Source organism: Zalophus californianus, chromosome 9 (assembly GCF_009762305.2).
Source record: "Zalophus californianus isolate mZalCal1 chromosome 9, mZalCal1.pri.v2, whole genome shotgun sequence".
NCBI classification, from domain to species: Eukaryota; Metazoa; Chordata; class Mammalia; order Carnivora; family Otariidae; genus Zalophus; species Zalophus californianus.
The window spans coordinates 61,607,571-61,620,396 of NC_045603.1; the positions used below are offsets into that span (position 1 = coordinate 61,607,571).

A 12,826-nucleotide genomic window follows, 5' to 3' on the forward strand; every position below is an offset into this window, starting at 1 on the left:
ACGGGGTAAAGCAGTTGTCCTGGAACAAGCCTGAGGTGCCACCAGAGGGGCAGTGTAGGAGGGCAAAGATCACTGGAACCCTAACCAGGAGATTGGTGTGATGTAAGTGTAGCTGTGACCTTGAACAAGTTCCTTCCCCTCTCTAGGCCTCAGTTTCCCTGTCTGAAAATGGGGAAATGGTTGGACTCCATGATTTCTAGAGTCTCTCTGGAGTCTTTCTGGGTTTGAATGCTCTCTGCCTGGAGGATTATAGTCAAGCGAGACAGTCTTCAAGCCCTGGGTAGGGATGTGAAGTGACCCTGAGCCCCATCCTCACCGGCTCTCCTCGCCCTCCAGCAGCTTGCGGTAAGTGGCGATCTCCACGTCCAGGCCCAGCTTGGAGTTCATCACCTCCTGGTACTCCCTGAGCAGGCAGGCCATGTCCTGCTTGGCCTTCTGCAGGGCCTCCTCCAGCCCCGCCAGCTTGCACTTGGCGTCCCTGAGGGCCGCCTCGCCCTGCTGTTCCGCCTCTGCCACGGCACCCTCCAGCTTGCAGCGCTGTCAGAGAGGAGAGGAAGAAAGGAGTTTGAGGGGGGTGCAGGCTGCGGGAACGCTGGTGGGTCCCCCATGGCCTCGATCAACCCCATTCAAAATGGTCAACTTGCAAATGAACTAAGCCGGGATACAATGGCCCTTTGGAGCTTTCTTCCTCCATTTTTGTACCACTTTATTGTAAAACCCAAGTCCCTGGTGAGCCGTTAGAGGGAGGGAATGTTAGCACTGGGACAGGGCGGGTAATAAGTAGTGATATTATCTTACGTTTGTTTACCGTTGTTAGTTTACAAGACACTTTCACAGATGCTACCTTATCTGCCTCCGGTTACTCTGTGAGCTTGTGAGAACAGGCATGGTTATTCCCATTATGCAGATGAAGAAAATGAGACTCAGAGAAGCTGTGACTTGCCCTAAGCTACCAGTAATTAGTGCCAAGCCCAGGTTTTCATAGGCCACTGTAGAGGGTTCCATTCTCTGACCCACTGAGATCAGCATACTGGAAGAATTCCCCACGTAAACACCCAACATACTAACTGTAGCTCCTCCCTTCTGCCCCACTTAAAGCAGAAGGAACTCCTACAACTCAATAGCAAAAACAAAACCCTTAATAATCTGATTTTCAAAATGGGCTAAGAACTTAAAGAGATATTTCTCCGAAGAAGACATATAAATGGCCCACAGGTACATGCGAAGATACTCAGCATCACTCATCTCCAAGGAAATGAAAATCAACACCACAATGAGAATCACCTCACACCTGCCTGGTTGGCTATTATCAAAAAAACAAGCTAAGTGTTAGCAAGGATGTGGAGAAATTGAACCCCCTGCAAACTGTTGGTGGGAATATAAAACGGTGCAGCTGCTATGGAAAACAGTGTGGAGGGTCCTCAAAAAATTAAAAATAGAACTACCCTATGATCCGGCAATCCCACTTCTGAGTATTTATCCAAAAAAATTAAAATCAGGATCTCAAAGAGATATTAACACTCCCATGTTCATTGCAGCACTATTCACCCCAGCCAAGACATGGAAACAACCTAAGTGTCTATCTACAGATGAACAGATAAAGAAAACATGGTATAAACATACAGTGGAATGCTATTCAGACTTCTAAAAAAAAAAAAAGGAAATTCTGCAATATACCACAACATGGATGAATCTTGAATACATTTTGCTAAGTGTAATAAGCCAGATACAGAAAGACAAACTACCTGAGTCCACTTATATGAAATACCTGAAATAGTCAAATTTTTAAAAATTTAAAATTAAAATAAAAGAGTCAAATTTATAGAATCAAACAGTGGGACAGTGGCTGCCAGGGGCCGGAAGGAGGGAAAATATGGAGTTACTAATCAATAGTCATAAAGACTCAGTCAAGTAAGATGAATAAGCTCTAGAGATCCACTGTACCACACTGTCAACAACCATGTCTTGTACCCTTAAAAAAATGCATTATGAGGGTAGATCTCATATTAACAGTTCTTACCACAATGAAATAAATATTTTTAAAAGCGTATTAGCATGCAAGCGAGGATAACTTCCAATCTTCTCTAATTTCACTTCCAGGACCATACCCATATTTTATCACCTCAGCTATGAATAGCAATAAGTTGATTGGGATACATCTTACACAGTGTTTGAGAACCACGACACAGAAGGGAGAGGATAGAAATTGAGCCGCGGGTGTGTGAGAACTCACTATCAGGACAGAGGTCGTATCACAAACCAGTGGGTAAGGAACGCATTACATGATATATTTTCTTACTATCTGTAGAAACAAATTAGCTTAAACCTTACTCTTTGTATATACAAAAAATAAAGTTCAGACAGGTTAAAGACCTAAATGTGAGAGGTAAAACTATAAAACTAGTCGAAGACAAGAATGCAAGAGGATACCTCTGTGACCTCAAACCTTCGTAAGTATAAACCATTAAGGGACGAGCTGATGGGTGTGGCCACATCCAGGTTAAAGATTTCTGTTCAGGAAAGCAAACAGACCAGTGACAGCCTGAGAGGAGATGAACTACAACATGCAGAACTGACAAAGGATTACAGTCTAGACAGAATGGACAAAGATCTCCTGCAAATAGTCAAGAAAAAAGACAGGAATCACCATACAAAAATGGGCAGATGATAGGAATAGGCAGTGCTTAGAATGGGAAATGCAGATGAGTAAGTAAGCCTATGAGGAGACATTCGACATCACTAGTTAACCAGAGAAATGAAAATTTAAAAAACAACTTGTTGCTGGTTCACACCTACTAAAACCACAAGTACTGGAGTCTGATAGTAAGTGAGTTTAAGCAGAAGCCCCCACCTGTCTATGGTGGGACTGTGTGCCGGCACAGAGTTCTGAGGGTTCTTATGGGAAGTAATTCAGTGAATATCCTACAACTCAACATTTCCATTTCTTGCTTTATACCTTCAAGACATCGCTCATGTAGATATACATGGAAACATGTATACATGTGTAAAAATATATTAAAAATGTTCATGATACAGCTGGTTGTAGTAGCAAAGACTTGGAGGCAAACGGAGTGGCCATCCATAGGGAAATGGACAGGAAACTCTGGTTTATGAATATTAATGCATTCGATAGCATAGAAAAGATGAAACAGATCATTTAGAGCAACATGCATGGATTTCAAAGACTTTGAACGGGCTATGGGAAGAATCAGATGAGAGTTATGGTGTAATGTCATTATGTAAATTTAAAACACTAAGAAGTTTATATAAATTTATTTTAAAGGATACATATGTATGTATGTATGCAAATATATGTATGGAAGAGGGACGTATATTAGCTGCATGAGAATAAGTCTGGGGATGGAGGAGAACGGAATAAAGATGAAGGGAAGAACACGCTCAATTGCAGAGATGCACAGACGGTGGTAGTGTGCACTTTGAACAGAGTGCCGTGGGATCAGTTCAGGTCTGTGCACCTCAAGTCCATCCAGAGAGGCGGGGAGAGAGACAGCAGGACACAACCTGCCCTAGACCACGTTACCTAAGGTATGTTAGAAGGAGAGAAACAGTGAAGGGATAGGAAGGGAAATAACAGCAGAATTCAGAGAAGGTAGACAGACCTATCCTCCCCCTAAAATGTTTTGTGCAAACTTCAGGTGCAGGTGGTTAAAATCTAAGCCTCTCCAAAGATAGCAGCTGCCCGTCCAGGTAGGAGGAAAGCAGAGAGCAGATCAGAAGCGGCAGGTGCACCGGGTGAGGTCTCAGCGCCCCCTGACCTGCTGCTTGGCATTCTCCATTTCCGCTGTCAGCCTCTGGATCAGGCGGTTCAGCTCGTTGAGCACATCCTTGGTTCTGCGAAGGTTCTCACCCTGCTGGCTCACTGTGGCTTTCATCTCCTCGCACTGTGGGTTGGGGGACCAACATTGAGAAACAGCCAGTGGTTGTGACATTGTTGGAGGGGGTTCTGGGTTGTCACTGTAGAGAGCCAGCCCACTGTTCTTCAGCCACGGTCCCACTTCCTACACCTGCTCTGCTTGGGCCTGTGCTGTAGCCCCTCTCAGTGCAGGGGCACCTGTCCCAGGGAAGCTCTGGGTTCTGGCTATCCTCCCCGCCCAGTGTGCAGCCCGGCCCTCCGGTTCACCTTGGTTTGGTACCAGGACTCAGCCTCGGCCCGGCTGCGGCTGGCAACATCGTCATACTGAGCCTTGATCTCGGCCACAACCGAGTCCATGTTGAGTTCCCGGCTATTGTCCATCTTGACCACCACCGAGGTGTCCGAGATTTGTGACTGAAGAAGGTAGATTTCCTGTAGGAGACAGCAACCAGGGCCCTCAGCTCCAAATCCCTCTCCGATTCCCATCGCTATGGGTAAAAAAAAACAGTCCCCACCTGTAGCTTCAGGAAATAAACTGGAAAATTTCAGAGGGGAATTTTAAGAGAAAAGGGCTGGAATTTGGACCATGGCCTCAAGGCAGTGAGTAAGGTGGAATTCCATTAAAGCCTGGATCAACAGAAGCAGATTTCTAGGGATAGAGACAAAGGGGATCACTCCACCTGGGGCCCCAACAATCCAGACCAGCTCTAGCTATCTGTATAAATGTAATCAACCAGATAATGGACAGATTCACATTCCTGGCTTTTCTAATTAAGTTTTCACACTACCGGAATTAATAAGATATTATTATCTCTATATAGCCATACCTATATTCGCAAATCTCCACTTCATGTTATACTGTGTAGACAGGCAATGAATCCTAGTCTTTCAAATCATTTTAAAGGAAGGACATCACCCATTTCCATTTTGCAAGGAGGCCTGAGCAAGAGAAAATCTCCTCTGGTCACAGAAGGAGAGGTGTTTAGGCCCTAGAAGAGTTAGGGATGGACAACCCTCTCCAGAGCCAAGGGCCCAAGACAAGCCACAATCCAAAAAGCTTCCGCCCTCCCCTCCGTCACTTGCTCTTCTGGAGATGGGAAGAAACTCACCTCCTCGTAGAGGGCCTGCAGGAAACACATCTCCTCCCTCAGCGCCTCCACATTCGCCTCCAAGTCAGCCTTGCGCAGGTAGGCACAGTCTATGTCCTGGTGAACGCACACGAGGAAGGGATAACAGGGTCACTCAGTGCCCCTGGACCTCTGCACTCTATAGGGGGCCCTGAGGCCATGTTCTGGCCCACTCTTCTCTATCACAGAAACATCTGTGGGACCACCTAGGAATAGGGAGTTAAGAGAATTCTGACCCCTTACAGACTTTTTTCTGATTCCTCCAGAATTGGAGATCTTTCTGAAGAGGGTAGCCTAAAATCACAGCCTAAAATGGCAGACTGCTACCACTGAGCCAGACTGGCCCATGGAGCGTGACCATGTGGTGGCCACAGAACCATGAGTGCATGCCCCAGCAGGTCGTCCTTGGCACACAGGTCAGGCACCACCCAAGCAGCTGACTCTCAGGCGTGAGACCTCATGGTGCTGCTGTCCAGCTCTCTGTAGACTCCCTGCTTAACTCCCATGGCCACTTGGAAATCAATTTCACTCTCATAGGGACACTGCTGACCAACTGGCCTCCATCTGTCAGTGGACTCGAGCGCCTGGCCACCACGACTAGACACATCTTGGCGAGTCTCAGAGGCCCCCAGCAGCCAAGATTTCATTCCTCCCATGTGGGAAGAGTCACTCACCTTCTTCAGCACCACAAACTCATTCTCGGCTGTGGTCCTGAGGGCCACCTCCTCTTCATACCTGAGGAGAGACACACAGGTGGAGAGGCCCTTGAGGAGGAGGGCTTTGGGCCGGCCAGAGAGCCCTAGGTTTTCAAGACTCCTTGGTTCTATCCTTCATTTGCTGCATGCCTTGGGAGAAGAGGCTTGGCCTCTTTGGACTTCTATTTTTCAGTCCCAAAGAACCCACCAAAAGGACACTGGTCATGGAGCTCAAGTCCCTGGTTTCTGATCTAAGCTTGGACTAAAACTGCTGCAAAACTCAGGCAAGTCATTGCACCTCTCTGCATCTTGGGTTAAATTGCTTGGTGTGCAGGAAGTTTCTCTGGACATATTTGTGGGATGAATGAAAGACAGATGCTCCGCTGGGGGGTGGGGGGGAGCCTTTCAACCCGAAAATTGTACAAAACATAAAGCTCCATGAAGCCATCCCCATGACGTTCTCTTCCCCTCCCCCAACATCCAAGGACTTGACATCCTGGAAGCACCCCACACTGTGCCCAGACTGCTGGGGGACATTTCCACCCCCCTCCTCCACGACCCTGCACATTCTCTTACTCCTGCGCATGAGGTCATTCCTGAAGCGGCCCTGCCCATCCGGCGGGAGAACCAGAGTTCTCAAAGCACACTTTCCACAACTTTTTAATGACAGAGTAATTTGGGCTGCTATAAACTCTGGGCTGTGTAATTACTGGCCCTCACACCTCCTACACTGGGAGACAGACCTTGCCGCCTGCAAACAGAATTGTGTCGGCATTTGCATCCCCTCAAGGAAAGTGTAAGCCCATCACTGGGCCCATCTGGATGGGAAAACCTGATCTTCCAAGATCAGAACTCCAGTTACTTCCAGTTAATATTACCAGGACTGATTATGTCAGAATCGCCCTTCTCTCTGTCCATATCTACCGGGTGAAGAGGAGCAAATTAGCAGTGACCTGGTGAGTTTAAACTAGGTAATGGCCAAACCAAACAAGTCAGGTTAAAAGGAAAGATTTACATGGGTCTTTGAATTGCAGAGCCTTGCAGAACAAGAGCCTGGCGATTTATCTACAGAGTAAATAAAAGAATTATCCGAACTCATCAGATACCTTGAAGGGGATCGGCCGGATCATCTTTGAGATATCTCCCCAGGGACCTTTCCTTTCCGCCCATCCTAGCGCTGACTGCTCCCAAGTTCTTCCCTCCAGCCCAGTGATCTCTACCCTCCTGTTTCATCATTCCTCTCCATCTCCCCAGGATGGGGCCCACAAGAGCTGGGAGCTGAGACCAGATGGAGCAGGCTGAGAAAACAGAACCATCTGAGCAATAGCCTGGAATGACCCTGACCTTCATGGATCTCCGCCTCCTGGAGAGTTGGGTAGACCCAGCCAAGACCTGCCCCACACCCATAACTACCTCCTGGCCGGACCGCACTCACTTCTTCTTGTAGCCTTCCATCACTTCCTGCACGTGGTTGAGCTCCGAGGCCAGCCTCCCGCTGTCGGCCTCCACGCACTCGGCCTCCCGCCTCAGCGTCTCAAGGTAGCCTTGGAACAGGGGCTCCAGGTTGCTCTCGCAGCACTTGCGTTTCTGGTAGAACTGCCACTTGGTCTCCAGCAGCTTGTTCTGCTGCTCCAGGAAGCGCACCTGCCGCCCAGGGGGAGGGAAAAGACTCAGGGGGAGCCCAGAGAGGAGCCCAGGAACCCAGAGCCTTCTCTGCCCTTGGGGAGGGCCCCTGACCTACAACAGCTTGACCTTCCCCCAAAGGCCAAATCATTTGGCAAAGCCTGAAAGTGCAGGTCACAAATGTTCCCCCAGTCGTGTTCCCTCACCCTATCCCCACCTCCCCGTAGAGCACAATATTTGTGATGTGTTTACTCTGCAAGAATGAAATAACATCCATCCTACAAAAACACCCCAGGCCATGTGGGGGGGGTGCAAAAGTGGCCCCCCAAAGACGGTCACATCCTAATCTTTGGAACCTGGGAATAGGTTGTGTTACATGGCAAAAGGGCCCCTGCAGGTGGAATTTAGCTCATGGCACTGAAGACCAGGAGATCTGGAATTATCCAGATGGCGCCATGGGATCAAATGGGCCCTTTAAAATGGATGAGGAAGGCAGAAGAGTGGAGAGGGGCACAGAAGGAGGAGGTGGAGGACACTCAGAACCTGACACGGCCTGCACCACGATCACCGGCTTTGGAGGTGGAGGGAGGAAGGGCCTGAGTCTAGGAATGCCAGTGGCCTCTAGAAACTGAGAACAAGCTCTGGCAGTGAACCAGCAAGGGAACAGGGACCTCGGTCCTACAATCCCACGGAACTCAATTCTGCCAAAACCCTGCAAGTCCCTGAAAACAGGCCTCCCCTAGGGCGGACACCTTGATGTTGGCCTCACGAGATAATAAATTCGTGTTCTTTTAAGCCACTTGGCTTGCGGGCATTTTTATGGCAGTGATTTAAAAATGCACCCACCATGCTCTCCCTCCCTCTGATCCTGGGGCGTGAGAGCCCAGCTCGGAGGCCCTAGACCAGGAGTTAGGAGACTTCCCACTCCCTGACCCTGCCGCTAACCAGGCCCCAGTGCCTCCTTCTCTCTGAGCCTCACGATAAACTGAGGCAGCGGCAGAACCTCAGCAAGTGTACACGGGCAGGCCCCAGGCTCTTTCTGCCCGGTGGGCAGGTTTTATTTGGCCAGCAAACTGTTTTACAGAAATCAAATTCATTGCCAACATTTAGTAATTGAGTAATTTCAGGCAAGAATCTGGATCTCTGTGACCTTGACAAACAAGAGGCTTGGGCGATGCCGGGCCTGGGTCTGGTGGTGAGTCACAGCAGCTGCCCCTCCAACCGGCATGTGTCTCAGCTTAGCTTCATTCGGGTCCTGCCAGGCCCCGTGCCCTTGCCAGCCCTGCACTAGGTGATCTCCTCCCAAGCCCTAATCTTCTGGGAGCACAAGCCTGGTAGAAAGCAGCCCTCAATTGGCCACCATTGTGGGAAAAGAAACCAAACCCTAATTAACCAAAGGCATCTGCCCTGGGTTGCCCCATGCAGGCCCACTCTCGGGCTTGCCCACTATGCTGGCTTAAACCCACCTGGGCAATACACTTTGCACACCCGGAGCTGATTCCAAGGAGGTGGGGGTGCTGCCGGCCACCCCAAGGGAGGGAAAGCCAGCCTGGGGTGGCAGTCTGAGTCTCGCTCCTCAGACCGGAACTGACCGCCCACAACAGAGACTGCATAGCTGGGTGCTGCCCAGAAGGCTGCGTGCAAAGGTCCTTGCACGTTCAGGGCCCTCACTGTGCTTTCGAGCAAATTAGACAAAGGGACCGCTCCAGGCAGACACAGGCTCCTGCTGGGGCGCACAGCCGGGTGAACAGAGCATGGGCTGGATTTCAACCCCCCCACTTGGTGCATGTCCTTGTGAAATGAACAGCTTGCACAATGAGCTGATGGCAGGGAAGAGCCAGCAGCATGTTAAGAATAGATGTATGGCACCGTCGCTTGCAGAGATGCTTATTCCTGATGGTGGCATTTGTCTGAGAGCAAAGCTCCCACACACCGTGACCCTGTGTGCATCCAAAGTCCCTGGGTGTAGATATGCATACCATTCAGCCCTGGAAGATGAGCCTTTCCTCCCCTGGACTTCAGTGGCTGTCCTCCCTCAGAAAGGCTCTCAGATGGGGCACCACTGAGTCAGAGAAAAGCAGAGCTCTGCATCCAACCAGAAGGCGGGTTTAGAGACTGCAACATCAGCAAAGTACAATTCAACAGCCCCTCTTGGGCCTTCCCCTGGAGTTTCTCCAGTCACTGTCTTTAATCTGTGTCAGTATTGGGTGGGGAGGGCGCCCCCAGCGGAAGTCCTGGGAACTCACACTCTGTCCCCAGTGGAAGGAGCAAGAGAGGAGCGTCTGGCCCTTCCTCATCCTGGTTCCCCTCTCCACCCTGGGGATGGTGGTGGCATCTCCTCTAGGAGTGGGGTCAGACACCAGCCTAGCAGACATGCCCATTCCCCTGCCCCTGCCACTGTGTGGTGGCTGAGATCCAGAAGATGGGGCCACGGACACGCTCTCAGCTCTTGCTGGGCAGGGAAGAAGCAGCAATCAACGCCCTGTTCTGTCTGGTGGCTTCACACCCATTGCTGATTGCATTTGACTCTGCTGGTAACACCTGAAAACCAAGAGCCCAATTCAGTCATGTTCTCAAGGCCATGTGCTGATGAGTAGCAGGCCTGGGACTCAGAGAACATGAACCCAGCTCGTCACTGGTTCCCAAGTCCCTGGCCCGTTCCTGTGGCCACAGCCCTAGGGAGCAGCCCGCAGACCCACCTTGTCGATGAAGGCAGCGAACTTATTGTTCAGGCACTTGATCTGCTCCTTCTCCTCGTGCTTCACGCACTGCGCATTGGGGTCGATCTCCAGGTTGAGGGGCGTGAGGAGGCTCTCGTTGACCGACACGCTGGTGATGCAGGGCGGGCTGGGCCCGCACACGCCGCCGGAGCGGTAGCCAAAGCTGCCCCCGCTGCGCAGGGGCCATCCACAACTCACCGCCATGCGCGGGGACCCCACAGCACACAGGCTCCGGCTGCCGAAGCCCCCAAGGTGCCTGTGGCCGGGCCCCCCAGGATTGCCCCCGCGGGAGCTCAGGGCACCGACACAGCTATGGGCCGAGGGCTTGGGCAGAACCGCAGAGCAGGAGCTGAAGTTCCTGACTCCGACGCCGGAGCCGAAGCGGTAGGAACGGCTGGCCATGCCTCAGCCGTGCAGGGCAGCGTGGGCAAGGTGGAGAGGCCGGAAGCGTGCAGCTCTCAGGCTGGAGACCTGTCAGTGCCCCTGCCTTTTATGGGGCAGACAACAGGCCTCCCAACAACATAAAAGGCAGGAGAAAGTTATTAATGCCATTTATGAGCGTGGGAATCTCCCGCTAGGCAGACCGAGAAGCAAAGCTGAAACTTGTCTCCTTTAATAAGCATGTGGAGGAGACCCCACATCACAATAAACCTGTCCCCTGCTGTCTTTTCGGTCCCACAGGCCTAGACACGGCTCTTCAGCCCCTAATTCCCCTCCCACCCTGTGAGTCCACCTGCCATCATTATCCCACACGGGCAAGTGGGGGCTTGGGCCGGCCCATCCCTGAGATGCCAAGGGTCCCATGTCCCATAAGGTCGACGGGCCTGTCCTCCCAGGCAGATTACACGTTTCCCTCTGTGAGGCCGCAAGGCCACAAGGATGCCTGGCTCATCTTTCCAGGGTGAGCACATGCAGGGTGAACTCTTCCAGCCTCCCCTGTTACTGCATTTCCTACATTCTGTCTCAGAGTCAAGTCACTGGGGATGGTACAGGCCCCTTGGTGCAGAAAGCACACCTTGTCTACTTTCGTAGCCTTCACGGCAACCAACACATATTAGGTCTGCAGGAAGCATTGCTGGAATTGAATAGACTGGGCACAGGAAGGAAGGACCAGTATCTGGAGAGCGTCTTCATCTAGGCCACAGATACTGATTGACCCCTCCACTGTGTGTCAGGCCCAGGAGCTGTGCCCCCGAGCAGGTGCCTTCATTCACAGTCAAGTGCTGAGGTCCCACCGGAACAAGGCCCTAATCTAGATGCCGAGGGAAACAGAGCTGGGCAGAGCTTGCCCTTGAAGAACGTGGGTCTCCTGGGGACACCAGACAGAGGCAGGAAAGATCCAGGGCAAGAGAAAGAAAGACGACTGATCAGGTAAAGGGGATGCTCTTGGCTTTCCCAGGAGGGCCACTCATGGCAGGTGGAATGTCGCAAAGGAGGTGAGCCCTGAGGCAGGGCCTAGAAGATGATGGGACATGGCAGAGAGAATAGAAGCGGGGGTACCAGGACAGCCAGTGCGCAGGCCTGGCAGCCAGAGAGATTGCCTGGTTCCTGAGATCCTCTGCCAAACCAAGCTCTCGGCCAGGGTGCCTCACCCTCAGCCTCCCACCCTGATGTCACACCCGGGAAGGGCAGGATGAAGATGGGCCCCGGGGGGAGAAAACCACTGCCTGCAGCCCCGACTATAATGATGCCTAAGCCTCCAGCAATCCAGTCCTCTGAGTAGAGCTGTCGTTACAGAGAATCTGCGCCTATGAAGACAAGAACAAGGAATGGTCTTCCAGAAGTCCCTCTTGGGGGAACAGGCTTGGGGAGGGGGCGTAAGAAAGAGCCACACAGAACAAGAGAGAATGGGGAGGGTTTTTCTGCTCACTCACTCGCTCTCTCTCTCTCTCTCATGCACGCATGCACACCTCACAGCAGGAGAACACAGAGGATAGAATCGCACTCTATGTGGGGAGCATAAAGATGGATGCAGAGGGAGCAGGACCCGCCCCAGGAGCACCGGTCTGAGAAGAGGCCCCTGTTCCCACACCTGGAGGACAGAGCTCCGAGGCTGAACCAAGTCACAGGATGGGCTGGGGAGACACCGCATCAGCTGACTTCCCGCAGAACCAACTTGCCCCAGCCTTTTGTTCCTGTGGCCACAGAAGCACAAATCCCACACTAACCCTAACTGGCGGGAAGGGGAGCTGGTTGTGCCGGAAGCTGAGACAGCCCCTCCATGGTGGGCAGGCAGAACAAGAGAAGCAAATTAGAAACCAGAACTCAAAACCGATGCCCTGGAAGGGCCTGCCTCACGCTGGGCTCTATTTGTTTCTTTTTCTTCATTCAACAAGTACTTATGGAGCACTTACTATGTGCCCGGCGTCCTTCCATGAGCTTGGGAGACATCAGGAAATAAAACACACAGAGGTGGAATGGGCTCCCATTCCAGTGGGCGAGACCGACAATAAACTTAAGAAATGAGTCGATTATATATTTGATGGTGATATGTGTGTTAAGAAGAAGAAATAAAACAAGGAAGGGGGACTCAGGAGAGGCGGGAGGAAGATGGGGTCCAATTCTAAACAGGGTGGTCTGCATTGGCTGCCCCGAGAAGGGGACGTGGAGAAAAGGTTTTGAGGAGGTAAGGGAATGAGCCAGTGCACAAGCCTGAGGTGGGGACAGGTCGGGTCTGAGTGAGGAGGCCTGTGTGGTTTGAGCAGAGAGAGTGAGAGGGGCCCCAAATATGGTGAGTTCAGGGAGATACAGAGAGGGAGGGGAGAGCGCGCCAGTGGGCCCTGTGGG

General features: G+C 51.5%; 1 protein-coding gene across 1 annotated transcript; it reads right to left on the reverse strand.

Annotated features, from left to right (window-relative positions):
- Positions 1-312: 312 nt before the first annotated feature.
- LOC113922343 (keratin, type II cuticular Hb5-like) lies at positions 313-10,441 on the reverse strand. The gene is made up of 7 exons (XM_035729240.1): positions 10,019-10,441; positions 7,132-7,340; positions 5,676-5,736; positions 4,984-5,079; positions 4,142-4,306; positions 3,777-3,902; positions 313-537 (listed from the first exon to the last, which is right to left on the reverse strand). The coding sequence occupies exons 1-7, from the start codon at positions 10,439-10,441 to the stop codon at positions 313-315; spliced, it is 1,305 nt and encodes a 434-aa protein (XP_035585133.1).
- Between the last annotated feature and the right edge of the window lie 2,385 nt (positions 10,442-12,826).